This window comes from Kwoniella mangroviensis, chromosome 2 (genome assembly GCF_000507465.2).
Source record: "Kwoniella mangroviensis CBS 8507 chromosome 2, whole genome shotgun sequence".
In the NCBI taxonomy this organism is placed as follows: Eukaryota; Fungi; Basidiomycota; class Tremellomycetes; order Tremellales; family Cryptococcaceae; genus Kwoniella; species Kwoniella mangrovensis.
Genome location: NC_088828.1, coordinates 1,075,526 through 1,097,465, shown reverse-complemented (window position 1 = coordinate 1,097,465; position 21,940 = coordinate 1,075,526). Strand labels below are relative to the sequence as shown.

The window sequence follows — 21,940 nt, the reverse complement described above, 5'->3', positions numbered from 1 at the left end:
AAATGGTGGAGATGGAAATGAAAATGAAAATGGAAAGGACCGGTAAATGAGTCTGATGTTCTTATCGTCCCCTGCCTCTGCCTCTGCCTTTACCTCGCGCCCTACCGCCTCCTCTTCCTCCTCGACCACCACCTGCACTTGGCCCACCAAGTCCATCATTAGGACACGAGTTGGACCAATGACCCGCTTCACCGCACTTGAAGCATTCTACGATGCAATGCAAATCAGCTATGTCCTGTATGGTTGCAAAGTCAGCTGGTCCACTCACCTCCCGTTTGTCCACCTGATCTAGCACCGCCGCCGCCACCAAAGCCCCCAGAAGTCGATTCGTTAGGGCAGGCATTTGACCAATGACCTGCTTGACCACATTTGAAGCAATCTGAATTCGTCGGAAATCATTAGCACATCCCATACGCAAAAGTTCACTCGGTTCAAGAATAGGTAACACTTACCACCACTGACTCCAACACCACCACCACCACCACCGCCTCCTCTACTATTGTTCCTTGAATTACCATAATTACTCGGTCCACTTGGTCCTCCAGCGGTAGTTTCATCTTCATCGGCCCATTGAAAGAATTTGCAACTTGCTTTCGGGTTATTAGGACATGCCCTAGCGTGATAGAGTAGATCATTAGCTTGGCTTGACCTTCATCAAATTCATAGCGCGGCATACGACTTACCAAAATTGTCTACCTTTATTGGGTCCTTCTTTGTTGACCGTACCGAACCTGGCTTCGAGGTCGCAATTGCATCGTACATCTCCGTCATTCCCTGGATTATCATTCCGACTCTGTGAGGGGGATAGGGGGTTTCAGCGCATGTCTTACCTCTTGAGTTAGAGAATGAAATAGAATGGCGAAAATAAGGTGGTATACGAGATGTCAACTTACCGAAGGTCTTTGCCTCTTCGCAGGAGGTTGTCCTCTTGAAGAAGATCCACCACCAAAATTCGAGTGGTTACCACCTTCATCCGCCCAGTCCTGGGAGGCATCCTCAGCCCATCAGCAACCGCTTTCTCTCATTGACTACGTACCATGTGGATCCACAAAACTTACGAAATATCCACACTGTTCACTTTGAGGTTTCGAGCAAGTCCAAAATTGTCTTCCTACGTGGGGCGAATCTGCTTTCTGGACTGTTCGAGAGACAGCCGGTAAATCGCATTCACAAGTCTTGGTGCCGTTATCGTACTCGTTACCATTATCTATCAACAGAAACCCATCAGTTCTTGCTATCTTAAAGAACGAAGGGTTGATTTGTACTGACCATTACCGTAATTTCTCTTTCTCGTCGTACCCGTGTTCCCAGTACCACCACCCCTTGATCCCGTTCCTGCCCTTGTACCCGTGCCTCTCGTCGAAGTACCTCTACTTCCCCTTGCAGATCCTGAAGCTCTAGTCCGACCGCCTCCTCTGGGTGGGCCTCCGTCTTCACCGTCATTGTCGTCATCATCCTCATTACCACCACCTCCTCTTGGGGTTGCACCTCCAGCTCCAGCGCCTCTCCCGCCCCTTCCACCTCTCGCACCTCTTGCACCAGCTCGCCCTCTCCTCGCTTGAGTAGCAGCTCTCAAGGCTTCTTGAGCCTCTCCTTGTCCGTGAAGGTAATCGATGACGCTCTGAACCTCGAGGATCAGTCTTTGAACCCTATCGCTTTAATAACAAGGTGCAGCTCACCTCTATAACGATCTCAAAATCCCTTTTCGCTTTGATGAAAACCTCCTTGTATTCATCGATAGTCTGATCCAGTATCTCTCTCTTCACCTTAGCTCCATCACATACAAGTTGCATACGATGTTCGGTCTATTTCAACCATAGTCAGCATTTCCCCACTGGAAATGGAAGAATGGAAATAACTGACCTCTCGACGTAAGTGAGGTTTACTCAAGGATCTATCGAAATCAATCTTGTTATAACCCTCTATGAGGCCTACACCAAGTTGAGAGGGAACGAGATATTTGGTCTTCTGTTCTTGCTTTTCTAGCACATATTGCCTTTCGATGATTTTGGCAATATGTTCAGCAATAGTAGCATCGGTACCTATAAGCCGACATCAGCTACTGCACTCCTTCGACATATGGTCATTGATAGCTCACCAATCCCATTCTTATCCATCAATCCTACTAGATCAGCTTCTGTGAGCAAATTAGGTCTAGAAGTACTGCCTTCTTTGAGTTCGATCACGGAAGGAGTAAATTGTTCGCCTTCTTGGAAATCTGGCAGAGCGGAATCGGACCATTTATCATATGGATATACTTCCAGATAATTCCTCTGAATGATGACCAGACCTGAATGATAATTTATGTAAGCTTAGACTCCTGAAATGTTATAGATCAAGAATCAGCTTACCACTCGTATGGAAAAATTCATCTGCAATGTTGATTTCGACCGTTGTAGTCTTTCCTTCAGCATTCTTCGAACACGAAGCTAAGAATCTTCGAGTGACCAACTCGAATACCCTTCTTTCATCACCTTCTAGATTGCCTGCGTGAGCGGTAGGATGGATAGGTGGATGTGCTTTGTCGTTCTTTTTACCATTCCTCGGACGTTGATATTCCCCATTCAATAATCTAAGAATGGATTTACGAGTCAGCTTCATGTTGGATTAGATTCGAATATATGTTATGTTGAATCGGTTGGAGCTCACCTTGAGGCATATTGTCCCCATTGATTATCATATGTCTGCTTCTGAATCAGACTATTGAAGTCGAATGCGCGATCGTATTGGTCCGTTTCGGTACGAGGGTAACTCAGAATACCTTTTTGATAGAGCTTTTCAGCGATCTGTCGACGAACGATTAGCTAAAGCTAGAACGTCATTGGAAGATGACTACGCACGTCCAGTACACGTTTGGGTGCCATTCTAAGTAATCTTGAGCCTGATTGTTGCAGTTCGACAGTAGTGAGGGGAAGTGGTTTCCTACGCTACAATTCAGCTTGATTCTTACTTCCAAAAATAGTGACCCAGTGACGAGAAGCTAATAACTCACCATTTCGTAGTAGGTTTAGTTTCCACCTTCAACACCCGAGCTTCTGGGTTGATCGCACATTGTTCATAAAGTATAGCAGCAATATCCATATCAAAAAGGTGATTTCTTCTCCATTTGAACTCTACCGTTCTTACTTCCCCATCTTCATCTGTCCTTTCTATCCCAACGTAGATGTACCAGAAGGTCTCGGGGACAAAGGACTGCACTCGGTTATACTGATCGACCACAAAGCCGAGAGTAGGGAATTGACATGGACCTAAATTCAAAAAGCACCATAGGGCGATCCAATTAGCAATTACAGGTGGAATTTCAATGGGCACCATTGATAAGGCACAAGGTAGCAAGGGAGGAAAGGATGAAGATTGGACTAAAACATACCATAACTGACTAGTTGTTCCGCCAATTCAGGTATCCTGACCTGTAAACCCATTGTCATAAACCTAGTAAAAACTGCACCTATCCTGAGATCTAATGCCATTCTAGCTTCTACAGCATCGGCTTGACGTTGATCTAAATCATCCGCTTCTCTTGCAGCTTTATGAATTTGCCTGATATTTCACATCTATGGTAAGCTTCGGTTCATCATTGATTGAAGCACTTGAGGATGAGATAGCTTACGCAGCTATGATCGCACTGAACCTTGCTCTTTTCACTATGATATTTCGATTGCCCTTGCGACATACGGTAGCTACTTCTGATCCTATATGTTCACCCTCTCGATCGCAATCCGTCCATATCATCAACATGTCCGCATGGCGAGCTTCATTGACGAGGTTCTGTTCAACTTTTTTGAGGTCCTGTGGAATGAGTGCATGCGTAAGGATAAATTTATGACGATAGGTAGACAATTGAAGGAATGATTGATCTTGATACATACCTTACTAACAGAAGTGAGGATAGGAGCATCGAATAGGGTGAATGGATCGCAGGAATGCCATTTGCGATGATCATCGTCAAAGTCCTGAGAAGTCTATCAGCTGGGATTCTCTTGGAGCTTGTGATCGGACATACAGAGTTCATAAGATGACCTAAGACAGCTGTGACGGTAAATGCTGTTCCTCTTCCACTACCAAGGGGAGGAGGAAGATTATAATCGAAATCATAATTTCGGATATATTGGTGAGGGCTGTTCCTCTGTGACAGGCGAGAGCAAGTTAGTCATTCAACTGTATGTACACCGGACATCCACTTGCTCGACAGGGTGTCGAACGTAGGGTGTCTTGCATTGAGTTGTCAGGTAAGTGGTAACTCACAGTATCCCATCTTCCTCCAGACAGAATCTCGGTGATACTCTTCGCTATACTCGGCTTCTCAGCTACGCAGAGTACTTTCATATCTCCAAAGGATACTCCATCACCTCCACCTGAAGTATCTGAGAGGCGTGTCGGATGGTGTAGATGCTAGCGTGCAGTAATGGTGTATTGTGGTGAACGAGAGTAAAGATGAGAATTGAGGATTGATGACGCGAGGGAAGGGAATGGAATGAAAACATTAGCAGAGAGAGGGGAGAGAGAGAGCAGTCGCGCGCGTGTCAGGTTAGTCAACCGCTTGCCATGACCATTTGCCACTTCAACAACATCCAACATTTCACCTCAGAGTTTATCACGGTTGACCAACTTGCATAGAATGATATCAAGGGAGGAGATGACAGGCTTCACATGCATTTCCAACGCCATCTCAAACAATTAAAGAGGTGGTTATCGGCGGTGATATTTCCATTTTCCCCTCTGGTCGGATTGATTTCCGCTTTTTCTTGGAAATCATGCCACAGTCATTTTCCAATATCTTATCGCCATACAACCATTTTCCAACTTTCATGTGTATTCTTTCTGCTTTTCCCATGATACATAAACAACCGCCAAGGGCACAAAACAACTCCTCATCCCCACCATCCATCTCTTCACTTGCACTTCTCTGATCCATTAATCCTACAGGACGTTCACCACCTTATACTGCCCACTCCAGCAATATCCTCTTGGTGGATTTATTGTAATTTATCCCTGATCATTCACAAGGAATTTCAGGGTTCATTTAAAGAACGAGTAAGGTACAGATCCCCCCCTTGGTTGAAAAAAGTTTGAAGCTCGACTCATAGCACTGACAGCGCACGTACCCATCTCCATTTTCATCCGACCAGCCAAATACCCAACTTTTCACCTTCTTACCCCTCTTACAATTTACCCAACAAAATCAACCTTTCATCGATGCCCTCTTTGAGCTCGACCAGATCAATCTTCTCAACCCTCAGATCAGTCTCAAAACCTATCCAACCAGTAGTATCAAGGAACATCAGGATGTCTTCTTCAGTACCTGTACCAAAAGACTTCGTGAGTCAGCTCCTGATACCCATAAACCGATCGCGCTGACCCGTGGACCAGAACTCATGTCTCTACCAATCTTTGGCAGAGGCTGATCCAGAGGTCAACAAGCTCATCGAGCAAGAGACCTGGAGGCAGTTCTCCGGTTTGGAATTGATCGCTTCCGAAGTGAGTTCACTTCCGCATTGACATCGGCTATCCCGATCGTAGCTCTGACGTGATTTTTGCCCAATAGAACCTGACTTCCCTCGCTGTCATGGAAGCCAACGGTTCCATCTTCACCAACAAGTACTCTGAAGGTCTCCCCGGTGCTAGATACTACGGTGGTAACGAGGTGAGCTAAAGATCGAGATAACTTGCAATAAATGCTGATGATCTTACGATACTTCTATAGTACACTGATATCCTCGAAAACCTCACCCGAGAAAGAGCCTTGAAAGCTTTCAACCTTGATCCTAAAGTATGGGGTGTCAACGTTCAACCCTACTCCGGTTCAACTGCCAACTTTGCCGCTTTCACCGCCCTGATCAACCCTCAAGATCGAATCATGGGTCTTGGTCTTCCCGATGGTGGTCATTTGACTCACGGTTACTACACCGCCAAGAAGAAGATCACCGCTTCTTCCGTCTACTTCCAATCATTCCCTTACCGAGTCGACCCCAAGACTGGTATCATCGATTACCCTCAATTGGAGACCAACGCCAACTTGTTCAAACCTAGATTAGTCGTTTGTGGTGGTTCCGCTTACCCTAGAGATTGGGATTATCAACGATTGAGGAAGATCGCCGATGGTCAAGGTGCATACTTGTTGTCCGACATGGCCCACATCTCAGGTTTGGTAGCTGCTGCCGAACAGAACTCTCCCTTTGAATACTGTGATGTCGTTACTACCACCACCCACAAGACCCTCAGAGGTCCTCGAGCAGGTTTGATCTTCTTCCGAAAGGACAAGGAAGCCGATCTCGAAGCACGGGTCAACGCCGCTGTCTTCCCAGCTTGTCAAGGTGGTCCCCACAACAACACCATCGCCGGTATTGCCGTCGCCCTCAAACAAGCCGCTGCTCCTGAATTCAAGCAATACGCCAAACAAGTTAGAGCCAACGCTGCTGCCATGGCTGCCGTCCTCTTCAAGCACGGTTACAGACTCCAGACTGATGGTACCGAGAACCACTTGATCCTTTGGGATCTCAGACCAATTGGTTTGACCGGTTCAAAGGTCGAGAAGATCTGTGATGCCGCTCATATCACCTTGAACAAGAATGCCGTTGCTGGTGATAGTGAGTGCAAGCATCTCTCATACGTACACACTGTCTACCTATCCATATGTGATAAGACACTAAATGTTTTACCTTCTCATCTAGCCTCCGCCCTTGTCCCCGGTGGTGTCCGAATCGGTACATCCGCTCTTACCTCCCGATCGATGGTCGAATCCGATGTTGAGAAGGTTGCCGAATTCTTGCATCGAGTTGTCCAAATCGCCTTGAAGACCCAAGAAGAAGCCGGATCTAAATTATTGAAAGACTTCGTCAAGGCCTACGAGGGTCAAGGTGAAGCTTCCAAATTGATCGTCGAGTTGAAGAAGGATGTCATGAAATTCGCTACTTCTTTCCCTCTTCCTGGTGTCCCTGATACCGTGAGTTTATATGACCATTCGCTGCTCCTTACAAGGTGACAATAAGTGATATGTATGCTGATCCTTGATTTATTTGGGATGATATAGACCAGAATCGTCCGACCCGAAGGTGTCGATCTTTAAATGCAATACAATCAAATGCACATAGAGTGAAGGAGGATGGAGGATGTTTTGGGTACCTCAGGAAGGAGTTTGATCTCACATATATACAGATGAATCATCTCATCATGTTTTCATCATTGTACAAAAACCAAAAATCACAAAAACGTCATGACATATGTTCATTCATCTGAAAAATTTTGTTATTGAATCGAAGAAGAACAAGTCACATAAGATACATGTCTGATTTTCATTTACTGATTGAAAATATGTGTGACTGATGACACTGAAGTGAAGCGCAAATATCATTCCTGAAAAATCAATATCAACAGGTGAGGAAGGTGAATACAACGGGACGAAGTTCACCGTCAAACATTACGATGAAGACAATATTTTTGAACAGAAGGGAAAAGGCAAAGTGTTGAGGCGAGTACATAACCCATTAATTCTTTTCGGATAATAAACCAGCAGACGGTAATCAAGACGAAACCGAAACCATACCTGACCAAAGTATGTCGCCTATGGCATCGACTAAGCGTGACCCCTGACAGCCACAGGTTTATACAGCCCATCGATTTCCTTTATCTCCTCCTGGCTCAGACCAAGATTCATCCCTCTTATCAACTCGTCCAATCTCTCAGTCGACCTAACACCGACGATAGGGGCAGTGACCCAGGGTGATTGGCAAGACCAACTAACCGCGACTTCCGCCATTGTACAACCTCGATGCTTGGAGATTTCTTCGATCTTGTCAATTATCAGCTTGTCGGAGGGTTGTTCACCCCTTCCATCTTTGGGTCTACCTGCTCCTCTGACAGTGGAGGCCATCTCTTCGTAAGGTCGAGTCAAGATACCACCTCCTATAGGGCCCCATGGGATCACGCCAATCCCAAAGTGCTTCAACATGGGCATCATTTCACGTTCTTCTTCTCGGTAGATGGCGTTGTGTTGATTTTGCATGGAGATGAATGGTGTAAGTCGATTGTTAATTGCGTATTCTAAAGTAGGTTGTTAGGTAAGCAATGAACTTGAGACACTGGCATCATCCGTATGCTATTTTTATTGTCAGACGAGAATTGAATGATGGATTATGTAGAGTGAGAATCTTATCGGGGTAGAGAAGGAGAAGCAAAGGAGATAGGAAGGAGATGAAAATGCGAAATCGCCACTGAACCACTCACGCTGCATCAATTGAAACTGCCATGCCCAACAACTACTCATTCCCACATATCTTACCCACCCTTTTTGCACGACGTCATGCAAAGCCTGCATAGTCTCTTCGAAGGGCGTTTCGGGGTCCCATCGATGTACTTGAAGTAAGTCGACGTAGTCCAGTTGAAGTCTTTCAAGGGAGGCTTGCACGGAGGCGAAGATTCTCTAAAATAATAGAAATGCGTGAATCGCGGCCGGATCAGCTGGTGTCCCTTCCATGCGGGATTCCAAGTCACCAAGGGTGGTGGAAAGGATTATACTAAGATCCGGATATAATGATGACGATGTTTTCTGAATTTCGATGGATCTCATGCGATTTAACTCGACTCACCTTCCTATTCAATCCTTTCTGATTAGTCCATCCTGCTGGGCCTTTATCTTCCAACTTCCCATCCGTCCCAAACACCTTGGTGAGAATCACTACGCTCTCTCGTGGGATCTGATGTTGCTTGAGGAATTTGCCAAGGATGATCTCGGATTCACCTCCGGAGTAAACATTGGCTGTATCGAAGGTCTATCAGGAATTAATCATCAGCGTTAATCTCCTGCCCATCATAAAGCTGTGAAACTTTATCCCGAACGTTTTACATATTATAGTACATATCCAGATAAAGTGTTGAGGTGCTATTAGACACACTTACATTAATCCCTTGATCATAAGCGTACTTCAGCTGTCTTATACCTTCTTCATGATCAGGGATCATCCAATCTTGTCCTGAACCATATTGCATACATCCCAAGATGAGCTTGGAGACCTGTTAATACCATCCATTTATACATGATCAGTCAATGGAAGTGTATTCTCTGATATCAGTGGGGAAAAAGATTGTTTGACTCACCTTGAGACCGGATTTACCAAGGTTGACGTATTGCATCTGATGTTGAGGACTTGCTTCTGACATTGTGGTAGATGATGGTTCTTGTTTAGACTTTGAGCTAGAGATGAGCCATATGAACAAAGAGTAAAGGTATAATATATATGTCAAATCTGGAAGGTATGTATATCGGTGGAGAATCGATGAAGAAGGAATATATGATCGAAATCAGTGTCTCACTCTCCCATCTTGCATTGTCCCGTGAATATGGGACGGTACGATCTCATTCCGTCATCAAGCATCATAGTGGTAAGATGACACTCGTACATGCAGCAGAAGATTCCCACGAAACGTACATAGCAGATGAGGTGCACATGATCTGTTGGTCAACCATGAGAGGAATGTGAGATGAGATTACGTTGATCTATTCTACAAACACGGTCCACGGGCCTCACGACGCCGACACCCCAATGCACACGGCTGAATCCGAAAGTGGAGGTGGAGGTGATGATCGATACTTCCATCGAACAAAGATACACGACCTAACCCAATCTTACTAAATACAGTGTCATGCATCCTCTGCAACATCATACCCGCGAGAAGTCCGTTCTCTGTGCATCACTAAGTGGATATCCAGCTTTCGTTTGCTTCGATGGGATGCCTATATAAGTTGGCATCAAGTCAGCTTACTCAGTGGAGGTACGAAAAGAAGGTAAATCGCTTACCAAACGGAGTGGTCCAATTTTGCAACTAACACATCGATCAAACCAGTCGAAGATTAGCATCAAGTGATTTTTGAGTGATGCGGAAGCATATAAACAAATCCTTACAGGTGTCAATCTCATGATTTTTCTTCCATCCTGATCGACTCCCAGTTCATTGTTATCACCTTTAGCCCAAGGGGTATGATACCCCAATTCCCCCGGCGAGCCATCGCCCTTGGCTAGTGCTATTCTCAAATCATCATCTTCGTCCCATTGTCCACCTTCTCTCAATGACGACATCAACGTCTGACTCGTCCTATGCTTATTGGGCGAAGCGGGATACTTGAATGGTGATTGTGCGGGAGGTTGTCCGACCATAATTCGTTGAGGGTGGGCGGAGGTGTTGCAGTCCCTTGGAAGGTATACCTGTCAGGTCAATGAGCTCAGAGTCAGATGCGTTTGTACCTAAAAGGAAATCATGGGAGCTCATGCAGTGAATAAGCTCACCATCACTGATATTATCTTGGCGAAGAAGTAAGCTCCGAAGCTCAACTGATGTAAGAGATCTGCAAGATGTCGTATCTCATATATGAGTACAAGATCTCCTTGTTGTTTTTTGGAGGTCTAATACTCACCAGCAGCGATATGATTAAGGTTGATCTTCTTCCCCTCCGTCAGAGCATCTGTCCCTAAAGTGAGGATACAAATAGTAAAGAACGCTCTGAAAAAAGTTCGCACTTTGTTGGCTTCTACAAAACACCATCGCAAGACACGCTTGAGCTTAGCCCATCTTTACCTCGTAGGTGACGCATGAAAGAACGTATTTACGGTGATAGAAGTGTAAGCGCGATCTGACTTCTGGACCTGCACCCGATGATTTCTAACACAACTGAAGTGATCTATCAGCCACTCGATAGCTTGCCATTGAGCTGCGAAACGATTAGTACCCACCACATCCTTGAGGAACTTGGGGAATTTGAACACCACAGTCGAAGCAGCCATGCAAACGCTATCATACCACACCAAATTTTCATAAGCTGGGTTATTCAGAATACAAAATTGAGGTGAGTTGTTATTGCATGACTCACATAGCTTCAATGGCACCTCCCGCTACAAACATCCTGCCCATCTGCAAGTCCATACTTTCGTACCCTATCCATCCCGTACAGATTATAGCAATAGGAGCGATCATACTAATTCCTATCCAGGTGAAGAAGAATGGAGAGCGAAACCAGCTTTTACCCGTTCGAGGACGATGGAGCGCCCGCATGAGATGATACCAGTACAAACCCTCTTCGGCATTAAGAGAGACCTGCAAAGAGAATGAGACTATACATTCAAAGTACGTAAAAAGAGTTAGTGTTACCGACAACATGAAGAGAGAGGGCATGTCCGATATGTGGAATTCGATAACTCACTGCAAACCCATATTGTCAAAGGTGTATTCAAAGCTTTATACTCCTCCGTATACATCTGAGTAGGTATTGGCATAGTACCCATCTGAGGTATGTACACCCATCCCAGGTGATATTTGACGTCTAAGTCCAACAATTCAGCTCAGGCAAAATCATCGTTTAGGCAACACGATCTCACTTACAAGCCCATCCTGCACCCCAAATTAACATTCCTATCTCACACATAAGGAGCATCCACTGTATCGACGGATGTTAGCTAACTCGTTGGAGTAGAGGAAGCAGTATCGGATGGGAAAGTACTTACAGTGAGTAACGCTCTAAACCACTCTTTCTTCCTTGGTATCAGACATCTACATCCATCAAATTTGTACGCATGGTGTAAACTGTATGCTAGGGCCTATTCACGCAAGTCAGATTATTTGTTTTGATAAAAGGTAAAAGGGGTGAAAATGGATTACCTGCGAGTGGGCCAGACCTTATTAGTCTCAGAGCACACTCACTGTACCGGATAATATACAGACTAAATTCGTATTGGTATCATTTATAGTTGACATGTCAGCTACAAGTTTTCTCCACTTTCATTCGCCCGGGTAGATGATGCTTGTAGAAGGATAAAGGATCAAATGGTGCAGTGATACGTGTTGAGCATGAATTGTAAGCTTCATTCACAAACTGGACAGGGCAAGATCAATGAGTTGAACGAAGTCACAGATTTAGTCAATTGTTAATATCTTTGATTATGACAGTGACTTGATCTCAACGATTCAACTTGAATGCATGTCAATGGGTTGGTGGACATGTTATGGTCCGCACTTCTTAGTTGAATAGTGGTATGAACTCCTTTGTGAATTAATCTGGTATTATCATGCCTTTGCGAACAAAGGATGTTCCGTGACTATTGGATTGCCCCCTGAAAAAATGCATCGCATCGCAGTCAAGATCAAAGTCGCTCGTATATCCGGGACGTGGCTATACGAGAGCGATTGTGAAATCAGATCAAAGAGAAAGTACTATCGATCAGGTTGAATTCCTATTGAAGTCCTCGCGGGGAAAACCATACTCGTAGGAATGCGAAGCTCAAGAAGTTCTGCCCGCCGATGCGGGGTGCAAATGAATCTGGAGGCTGCTGTGGGGACCTCGTGCTCACTCACTCATCCTGTTCACTTCGACCGAAACTTACCGTCCGTCCGATAAATCCCGTAACCGTCCTGTATGATAGGTAACGGTTGTGAAGCTTGATTGATTCAATCCTGGATTTCGTTCTTCACTGATAAAATAGGTTTTAGACGGTAAATGTCAAGTTTGTGAACCGTAAAACAGCCAAAACGGTCCCTGAGTATATGTTGCCTGCGTCTTCGAAAGACTTCCAGCTTAAAAAAGCCTTCATCCCAAAAGCTTTTTCGCTCATCTCTCAAGATGGCTACGGCGGTCCAAGTTGGATCATCGTCTTCAGCACACCTGTGAGATGAAGATCGTCCAGAAGCATGCTCAACTGACGCATGCAAAAGTTCATAAAGCGGCTCCATATGCAGACACATTGGTTGAAAACCTTGTCCTTAGAAAGCTTACCAGTCTGCAGATTACAAATTGTACCTCACCGGATTGAGACATATCCTCCAGCACATGGCACGTCCAATCCGAGGGCGAGATTCGGTACAGTACTTTGAATGACGTAGAGCGGTAGCCTCGTTTACGTTGCTCCGCATTCCCATTTTGACTAAGGATTTGGCTCCGCTCGGGTATTTCTGCATGTGTATGTGCTGCCCGGCGGGTCCTCGCCTAAGCCTACGAAGGGTAAAAGGGATACAAAGTTATTTATAATGGGGCCAAGCCAAAACCCTACATTAAATTCTCACGCCTCCATATTTGCATCCTGCTCTTACCGCCGGCGCCTGGAAGAAAAATCTCGAAATGGTGGATGACGTGAGATAGATGAGTTCAAATGGTTGGAAATCAGGTCGGACCGTTCTCCCGTAGCCAAAAAGCATACTCGCACATCCACAAACATGTTATAAAGAAGGAAACTATCACTTGTTCTTCCCCTCTTTGCCCACATTTGCATCGAACCGTTATCTCTCTCAGAGCAAATCCGAACTATAAAACAACGATTCAAACGGGTACGATCAATTATCAATAGGACTCTATCACGACAACGATGTCAGGAAACAAAGCGGAAGATAAGCCTGAAGTCTCCCATGTGGAGGACGGCGACGAACCACTCAAACAGCAAGGTGCACACCATACCTCGAAACAAGTCAAACATGGTGATCATGCATTGAAATACCTAGGTGACGAGAGAGTAGAAGTCTCTGAAGAGGATGTGAGTGTTCATCTCACTTATATCCTGGTTGTAAATAATATACAACGATGAGCTGATGCACCTTGATTATCGATCGTGCAGAACGTTAGGATCAGGCGAAAGACCGATAAGAGGATCTTGAGTATTTTGATCTGGGTTTATTTCCTGCAAATTTTGGATAAGACTGTAAGTCCCAACTTCCCTCAGCAAAAAGAGGCGCACAAAATTTGTAAGCTTTACTCACGCTGATACACATCCTGTTCGGTGATGTAGGTTCTCGGGTACGGTAACACCTTCGGAATGTCAAAAGATACTGGTCTAGTAGGCAACCAATATTCCGTATTGGGATCGATCAACGCGATTCTTCAATTGGCTTGGCAACCATTCTCATCTTACTTGCTAGTCAAAGTACCCGCTAGGATCTTGATGCCTGTTATGATCTTCGGTTGGGGTGCCGCTCAAGCTTGTATGGCAGCTGCACACAAGTGAGTGACGCTTCCTTTTGTTGATCACCTAAGCTACCCTCGAGCTTTGTCCCCTTCGAACTGTGTTTGCTGATCTAGCTGAACTGTACGCTGGCTAAACTTGTATCTGCAGCTTCTCCGGTCTAATGGCCTGTCGAGCTTTACTCGGTCTTTTCGAAGCAGGTTGTCTACCCTTATTCTCAATAATGACAGCTCAATGGTATCGGCGATCCGAACAGCCCATCAGGGTCGCAGCATGGTACTCTACCAACGGTCTAGCAACGATCGTAGCAGCATTATTGTCTTTCGGTCTGGGTCATATCGATTCCGAGAAAATCGCAGGATGGCAAGTCATCTTTATGGTTTGCGGAATAATCACCGTCCTATCTGCTCCTGTCGTATACTACTCTATCGACTCGAACGTTTCCACCGCTCGATTTTTCACTGAACAAGAGAAAGCTCAGTGCATAGAGCGATTGAGGGCGAACCAAACTGGAACAGGATCGAACGAATTCAAATGGTCTCACGCGCTAGAATTGGCATATGACATTAAATCTTGGATGTTCCTGGCTATGACTTTACTACTTAACGTCGGTGCATCGGTCACCACTTATTTCGGTATGTGATCTACACCTAACTCAGTACGATGTCCCTGTACTGATCTTTATTTGTTCTGCAGGTCCTTCATTACTGGGCCAATTTGGTTTCGTAAGTCCATCGGCTGACATCATTCATGCTTTCAGATTAGTATCAGATGCTAACATATCCTCTTGGCACACATAGGACAAATACATCACTGCCTTGCTCAATATGCCATTCGGGTTCTTACAATTCCTAGCAATCTTAAGTGGATGTTATGCCGCCCAGAAATTCAAGATCAAATCTGCTGTTGTTGCAGTCTACGTCATACCCGTCATCGTTGGACTAGTCCTTCTCTACGTTGAAGGTACTGCATCCGTATTCAAGACCGCTCCGGCGATGGTGGGATATTACCTCTTGTCCTTCTTGTTTGGTGGTAATCCAATCATCGTCTCTTGGATGGTAGCCAACACTGCCGGTCAGACCAAGAAGGCTCTAATCATGTCGATTTACAACGCTGGTTCGGCAGCCGGTAATATCATCGGTAAGTTTCACTAATCCCCAGCTGGACGTTCTCTGATTAGAGATGTGCTGTACTAACAGTTCTTTTCGATATAACAGGTCCACTGTTATTCGAAGACAAAGATAAACCTCACTACATTCCCGGAATCAAAGCTGTACTCGGGATATTCTGTGCCCTTCTTGCAGTAATCGGATTCGAAGTTATAATCTTGTTCTTCCTCAACAAACAAAGGCAGCGACAAAGAGTGGCAGTCGGTAAACCCAAGTATATCAAGGATACATCCATGTCCAACAAATATCAAGCTTATGGAACAGACGATCCTGAAGGTGTTTTGGGTCAGAATGGTTAGTACACCTATCGCATATGTGGTTATACAATGAGGGTCGATGTGCTGATTGTGCAATTTCATAATAATCCAGCTCTACTTGATATGACCGATTTCAAAAATGAGGAATTCGTATATGTGTATTAGGACATACTCATAGGTAATGAACATGATGTATACTGGAGACAGATGTCAAGGATACATACAGGAGGGTGTAAGAAGTTAAGACGATAACAATTTGTAGAGAAATAGAATCAGGTAGAATCAGATATCTAGCAGTATGAAGTCTAATATGAAGTCTATTGTCTTCAAGTAAAGCTTTGACTTCCTCCGTCTCGAAAACACCTCTGCGTCAGTCAGATCAGTGTTCTTCAGTAAACAATAATTCGATCTTTCTCCATATGTCGCTTTCTTTCTTCGACAACCATCTTCTGAACTTTCATCTCCTCCAATATCTTAGGCTTCTTCTTCCCAAATCTCACTCGTGTGAAAGTAATTCAACAAAAGCGGATCGTTGATCTTACCTTAATGTTCCGACGAGTTGATTAATACTGTATCTATCAAACAAGTCATGGGATTCCAATATCCGCAGGTTACTTTATCTATATTCACCACTCTCACTGATTGTAAGCTTTTGTTGGCGGTAAATGACGGTCTTGATGATTCGAGTGGTTGATGATAAGACAGATGATAACAGTCAGGGCGAAGAAATCATGAACAGTGCTGAGGTCATGATGAATTTGACTAACTCTGCCATCAACACACACACACACACACACACACACACACACACACACACACACAAACACATACAGAACACACATGACCCTGACGCACAGACACAGACCCACACCGTACGCCACACTCAAGCACGGACCTTGATCAGATCACTTTTTGGTCTCAATTGCATTCTCTCTTTCATTCTTTCTTTCACCCTCATTCCGATCGATCTCACAGTGCAACAACACGACCAAATCCATCAATATTTGCGATCATGCCAGTAAGTATCCCCGCACCTCGCCCCTGCTCTAAAGAGGGTTCAGCTGACCTCTGGAAACAATGAAAGCCCCGCAAACCCACAACGTCAGCTCCCCCGCTCCCTCTCCCCATCGAGATCTTCTCGCTCGTCTTCACCTACCTCCTCGATACCGACGGTAGCTCTCTCGCTCGATGCTGTAGAGTGTCCCACTCATTCTTTGACGTTGCCGCTCCCGTCCTCTATCAGCGAGTCATCGTCTCACCTGATCCAGCCCGCGACTCTAGAAGAGACTTTGCACCTGACAGGATCACCGCCAATGGAAAAGAGAAGACCAGCACTCGTAAGAAGAAGCTTCTCAAGAACGCCCAAGTCGTTACTATCGATTTCCATCATGCCACATGGTGTGGTAACAAGTCCTTCAAATATCCTAAACTTCATACATTGGTACTCAAGTTATGTGTGAACGGATGAGGACCGGTTCTTCACGCCTTTGACATTTTGGAAAAACAATGCAGTTTAGCGAAATGTCTCGATCCGAAGAAATTGGTCTTGGTCAACGCCTGTTTTACCAACATCTCTGGTGATATGTTAGGTGTACCATTCAAATTACTTAAAGATGCCGAGCAATTGACTTTCATTGCTACGCTCACCCCAATTCATCCTAGTATGATGTCAGGTGGATTTCCAAGAGATCAAAGTAAATTGAAGAAGGTAGTTTGGATCTTTCACGCACCTACTCCTGCGAGAAGATGGAGTCCAGGCAATCAAGATATCTTAGGTGAACGTGAAAGATCACGTCTCGATGGTGATATGGACATTTTCGTTAGTGTGATCCGATCGTTTCCCGAAATTCCTATCTACATTGTAAATGCAGGTTATCTCGATCACAGATACGCAGGTGTGAAAGAATGGAGGGAGGATGCCGTTCAAGATAAATTTGCTGAAACGCTGAAACAGAAAATTATCATGGAGGGATTCAGAAGGGGTTGGCATTGGGGTGCAGATGGTAAAATAGAAGCTAATGAGGACCCCGAAGAGATCAGGAAGGAAAAAGAAGCTGAGAAGCTTTCGCTCAAGAAATTCAACACGATCAAATTGTTGACCATGAAAGGATATCTTGAGAATCACGACTGGACCGGAGAATTCGATTGCAAGGAAGCGAAACTCTGGCTTGTCTAGATACGCATAGCGATCTCGGTAAGTCATTTGAAGATCATCCAATTTTCTATCGCTGATACCCTCTATCGCAGTTCTCTTGAGTGAACTCGCGAATGGTAATCATTAAAAGACGGAGAAGGCAATAAGGGGTATACGTCAATATAGTTGGAATTACGATTAGTGATAAGGTCTGAATAGTCAGTATCTGAATAGTCAGTAGTTCATGCCCAAGCAATTTCATGCATCCGATTTATATATGTTATCATTACAACTCCAATATTCCTGAACAGTTTCCGACAAAACAAGGGTATCGTGACGTAACCTACTAGATATTACAAAAAAATTCTGCCTCAACTACATCGACTATTGTAAGAAACCAGAAGATCTCCATTGATTGACCCATAACGCTACGATATCGGAATCGATAGCCTTGACATCTTGTTTCATCGTAGGTGATGAAGCTTCGACTCTGTCAACTTTGAATTCCATGTGAGGTCTTTCCGTCTTGTTACCAATTCGATTCTGGTAGAAGTTCTATCAAACAGTTGGGAAAAAATAGTCAGTATGGTACAGGATACTGCGAAAGATCGTTTGATGACTGACCAATAGCTTGTAAGTTGGGTTAACTGTAACATCCGAATTCGACTTTGCCAAGTTCTCAAGCCAAGTGTACCTATCGACTGTTTCGAACTTCAATCCACCTTTCTTCAATCCCTCTAATATATCACTCCAGGTTGCCAAATGAGCATTGAGCACATGATACACATTACCCGAGGCTGGCTGAGCAGTGTTCAAGTTGTTCAAGACAATTTCAGAGATAGTTTGACCAGCTTGATCAACAGGTAACCAAGATGGCTTCTCCTCCAAGAACGGTAAAGTCCCAGTCGTGTTGGCAGATCTGAACATCAATGGCCAAGCTTCAGTTTCGTTCCACACTCCGTTCTCTTTATCTCCAGCTAATTGACCAATCCTCAGTACTCCTACTCTACCCTCAGTCTCCTTTGATGCTCGCTCCATGATCTTCTCTACTACCCATTTAGATCGTCCGTAACCCATTCCTCCGGCAGTTACAGGTGAATCAGAGAAATTCTCGTTGACGATTGGATCAGGTCGACCTTGTACTGTTCCTACCGACGAAGAGAAGAAGAAAGCTGGTTTGATCTTTTTGGGTGATTTTAAAGTTAAGTTGAGCAAGTTGACTGCGCCTCCGATATGTTCGTCGAACGAGTTAATCGATAGTACGAAGTTGACTGGCCAAGCATTGTGAATGACGGCGGTAGATTGGAGTCTGAGTAATTCGTATTGTTCAGGTGCCAAACCGAGATCAGCCTTGTTGACATCAGAAGCGAACGAGATGATTTTCGACTGAGCTTCAGGAGAGAGCTTCCTCAATCTCTGAGATAAGGAATCTTGTACTCTCTTCAATGAATCTTCGTGGGATTTAGCTCGAGAGAGACAGATGACTTTGGCTACTTCTGGTCTCCTGACCAATTGATCTAAGATATGAGCACCCAGAGATCCAGTAGCACCAGTGAGGACGATAACTTCTCCTGAATGACCGTTGATCTGAGCATCGGCTGGACCAGTGGACGAAGTATCACCCTTGTACAGTTGAGAGGCATATCGATCGACCATCTCTAACATTGTCTTGTGGGCTACTTCAGGTGAGTTGGACGCATCTTGACCTGATTTGATGGACAGGAGGTAATCGGCCAAAGCAGAGACGGAAGGATGTTCGTATACGATATTCTGACCGAGGTTGACGTTCTCACCGAGCTCCAGAGATTTCGTAATGACGTTCCGTACCCTGGTAGCTTGGAGCGAATCGACACCATAAGCGAAAAGATCGGTCGTTGGTGTAAGACCAGCAGAAGCTTTTTCACCAAGAGCAGTAAGGATAGTTTCGGTCAGGAAAGCTTCCATTTCGGGTTTATTAGAGATATCCTTCTTGGGTTGACCGGTCCCGTGCTCGAATCGCTCGTAGATGGCGTTGATAATATCACCGAATTTCTTGTAACAGGCTGGTCGGAGGATAGACATTTTGGTGGCCTAAGTATATACTATCAGCATATGCGGAATAAATATAATGACGGAAGAAAGAAGGACTCACAACAGGGATCTCAGTACCGTAAGGAAGGATATCAATCATCTCAGGAAGAATTCGAGAGTGTGTAGGGGCACTGGCATTGGCTTCAGACACAACAGGCCAGATAGCGTCGATGTATGCTTTTTTGTCTTTGGCGAGGTCTTTACCTTGTTCGGAAGGAAGGATCAAAGCACCGGTCTGGGGTTGAGCATCACCGAAGACGATACACTCAGCAACCAATGGAGAATTACCTCGCTATGAGAATCATCGACATCAGCTCTAGTCACGTTTCTATCAATAGAGGCATATCACTCACGATGGCCAATTCGATGGGTACAGGGTTGGTCTTCTCACCCAATGTCTGTGTAAGGGTATCATCCAATCGACCGATGTACTTGAACCAAGTCTTATGTTCTGGATGTTGGAGTACCAGATCTTTTGTGCAGTATGCACCATCCTCTCTATTACTCATGATCTTAGCTGGCCAACCATCTCGAACGACCACTTCGAACGTATCTGAGCCCTGAGGGATCAATTCGAGGTACTTCTCAATAGGTCCTTCAGCTCTGAGCCAGTTCCATGCTTTGTCGTTGACATAGTCCGCTCGTCGAGAGGTCATAAGAGCACCGGTCTCTGCAGATGAATAAAGCATCAGCTTTGTTGGATTTCACAGAGGGACGAGAAGAAGAAGGTAAATTTACCAGTTGTACCGTAGAAGGAAATGAGATTGACACCAGCCTGAACCAATCTATCACCTAGGTCATCCGGGACAGCAGCACCAGCGAAGGAGACAGCTTCAAAGCTTGCCAATGTTTCTACACCTTCGTCCGTCTCAGCGAGCAGTTTCAGGACATAGGGTACAGCGAAATGCTGTACGGGTGGGGTAGGGGAGTTCTTGATGATTCGACAAATGTTAGCTGCAGTAAGAGGTAGATTGGGAGGCATAAGGGTGAATGTCTTTCCATGGTAAAAACATCGGAAACTACAATAACAATCAGATATATCAGTCGCCTATCCACATGAATGACGATGATGTTGACGAATGGAAAACTTACATCGAGAAATGACCGAAACCGTGGAAAAGAGGAAGAGCTGAGAATCCAGTTTTGGGTAGTGACTGAGCTGCATTCGCTATCAACCCGTAATGCGAGATGAATACTGGTTTTGGAAAACCTGTTGATCCAGATGAATGCAATACCACACAAGTTCTCTTGGCTTCTTGTTCGGGTGTAAGTCTAGCTGGGTATTGAGGAATCTTGGCATCCCGTACTCCGCCTGGACCCCAAAGTGGATACCTAGTTTCGGGCACAACCTACATATGTTAAAACGATGATCAGTTTTCCGTAGGTCTTCCAAGGGTAGCAAGGCACTCACTTCCAGATTTATACCCTCCTTAGCCAAGTGAGCTTGTGCGTCTTTTGCAGTTTGCTCGAATTTGGTTCCATATATCAGATGTGTGCTCTTTGTGGTCTTGCACAAATGGGCTACGGCGGCTGTCGAGTTGTTGACCGACAGTAGTAAAGCTGTAAGACCGAGTTTGGCAAGCGCGATTTCCAATAATGTTTCGTCGATAGCGGTGGAAGTGAGGACTGCAATGACCCTTTCGGGGGGTATTTCTCCCGAAGAGACGGTCGGTTGAATGTTCAGCTGAGCGTAATGTGCCGCCAATCTATCTACTGCACGGGCGATGTCCGAAAAGCTATTTTTGATAATATGATCAGTAAAAGTCTCCTCGTCATCACAGCCAGACGACAGAAGGCTCACGTGAGGGTCATCAACTTCTCGCCGAACTCAGCAGCACCAGTATGCACAGCGGGTACATCCCCTTGTTGCTCTACATAAATGGTCAGCTTGGTTTGCTGGGTTTCCGAGACGCGCGAGATGAATAGAGATCTAACTTACCAGCTCTGAGAGCTATAAGCTCCGTTATTGATTGGGCATTGAATGTTGGAGCAGGCATGATATCTATGTATCTCAATTTGTCACTGTCTAGCGTGATGTAACATGTGATGTTGCAAAACAAGAACTTCTCGAAATGCTCTGAGACTTATGGTCATGACTATTTATTTGGTCAGCGGAAAGATCGGATCATCCGGTTAGATATTCGGCCCCAGGTGGATAGGGTGGATCAAGTGGGTAATGTGGAAGTGGATCGCTATCCACTCAACCACGTTGTCGCATTCGCTTATTTAAATAAGCTTGAAGTGATATCCACCTAGCATGTTTCTGCCTAAAGTGGAAATGTTCAATGCTGGAATCGGTTACTTGACGTGAGACGATCCATGAGAACGCCTCGCAAACCCCGTCAAGTGGATATCACCTCTCTGCCCTCCTCTCCT

The 21,940-nt window shown here is 45.0% G+C and overlaps 7 protein-coding genes across 7 annotated transcripts; 3 read left to right on the top strand and 4 right to left on the bottom strand.

Moving 5' to 3' along the window:
• Positions 1 to 61: 61 nt before the first annotated feature.
• On the bottom strand, positions 62 to 4,326 carry I203_107266 (uncharacterized protein; the record flags this gene model as incomplete). The annotated part of the gene is made up of 19 exons (XM_019145350.1): positions 62 to 207; positions 269 to 379; positions 453 to 613; positions 684 to 793; positions 894 to 983; positions 1,059 to 1,207; positions 1,300 to 1,621; positions 1,680 to 1,805; positions 1,864 to 2,042; positions 2,099 to 2,290; positions 2,352 to 2,572; positions 2,650 to 2,786; positions 2,841 to 2,922; positions 2,993 to 3,248; positions 3,371 to 3,540; positions 3,611 to 3,789; positions 3,870 to 3,953; positions 4,004 to 4,126; positions 4,246 to 4,326. 19 exons carry the CDS (start codon positions 4,324 to 4,326, stop codon positions 62 to 64), a joined length of 2,919 nt encoding a protein of 972 aa, XP_019005169.1.
• Positions 4,327 to 5,196: 870 nt separating this feature from the next.
• On the top strand, positions 5,197 to 7,066 carry I203_107265 (uncharacterized protein; the record flags this gene model as incomplete). The annotated part of the gene is made up of 6 exons (XM_019145349.1): positions 5,197 to 5,319; positions 5,371 to 5,478; positions 5,546 to 5,644; positions 5,705 to 6,587; positions 6,672 to 6,943; positions 7,031 to 7,066. 6 exons carry the CDS (start codon positions 5,197 to 5,199, stop codon positions 7,064 to 7,066), a joined length of 1,521 nt encoding a protein of 506 aa, XP_019005168.1.
• Positions 7,067 to 7,573: 507 nt separating this feature from the next.
• I203_107264 (uncharacterized protein) lies at positions 7,574 to 9,156 on the bottom strand (the record flags this gene model as incomplete). The annotated part of the gene is made up of 5 exons (XM_019145348.1): positions 7,574 to 8,040; positions 8,224 to 8,419; positions 8,586 to 8,768; positions 8,896 to 9,009; positions 9,094 to 9,156. 5 exons carry the CDS (start codon positions 9,154 to 9,156, stop codon positions 7,574 to 7,576), a joined length of 1,023 nt encoding a protein of 340 aa, XP_019005167.1.
• A 500-nt stretch (positions 9,157 to 9,656) lies between these two features.
• I203_107263 (uncharacterized protein) lies at positions 9,657 to 11,742 on the bottom strand (the record flags this gene model as incomplete). The annotated part of the gene is made up of 12 exons (XM_019145347.1): positions 9,657 to 9,730; positions 9,795 to 9,819; positions 9,900 to 10,199; positions 10,281 to 10,339; positions 10,409 to 10,522; positions 10,602 to 10,653; positions 10,725 to 10,782; positions 10,862 to 11,102; positions 11,192 to 11,311; positions 11,371 to 11,425; positions 11,493 to 11,585; positions 11,689 to 11,742. The coding sequence occupies 12 exons, from the start codon at positions 11,740 to 11,742 to the stop codon at positions 9,657 to 9,659; spliced, it is 1,245 nt and encodes a 414-aa protein (XP_019005166.1).
• A 1,601-nt stretch (positions 11,743 to 13,343) lies between these two features.
• I203_107262 (uncharacterized protein) lies at positions 13,344 to 15,525 on the top strand (the record flags this gene model as incomplete). The annotated part of the gene is made up of 8 exons (XM_019145346.1): positions 13,344 to 13,508; positions 13,590 to 13,673; positions 13,761 to 13,972; positions 14,085 to 14,569; positions 14,631 to 14,659; positions 14,735 to 15,074; positions 15,152 to 15,397; positions 15,473 to 15,525. 8 exons carry the CDS (start codon positions 13,344 to 13,346, stop codon positions 15,523 to 15,525), a joined length of 1,614 nt encoding a protein of 537 aa, XP_019005165.1.
• An 847-nt stretch (positions 15,526 to 16,372) lies between these two features.
• Positions 16,373 to 17,536, top strand: I203_107261 (uncharacterized protein; the record flags this gene model as incomplete). The annotated part of the gene is made up of 3 exons (XM_019145345.1): positions 16,373 to 16,378; positions 16,445 to 16,809; positions 16,873 to 17,536. 3 exons carry the CDS (start codon positions 16,373 to 16,375, stop codon positions 17,534 to 17,536), a joined length of 1,035 nt encoding a protein of 344 aa, XP_019005164.1.
• A 342-nt stretch (positions 17,537 to 17,878) lies between these two features.
• Positions 17,879 to 21,561, bottom strand: I203_107260 (uncharacterized protein; the record flags this gene model as incomplete). The annotated part of the gene is made up of 9 exons (XM_019145344.1): positions 17,879 to 18,049; positions 18,119 to 19,564; positions 19,626 to 19,856; positions 19,918 to 20,234; positions 20,303 to 20,583; positions 20,657 to 20,913; positions 20,976 to 21,300; positions 21,366 to 21,435; positions 21,504 to 21,561. 9 exons carry the CDS (start codon positions 21,559 to 21,561, stop codon positions 17,879 to 17,881), a joined length of 3,156 nt encoding a protein of 1,051 aa, XP_019005163.1.
• Between the last annotated feature and the right edge of the window lie 379 nt (positions 21,562 to 21,940).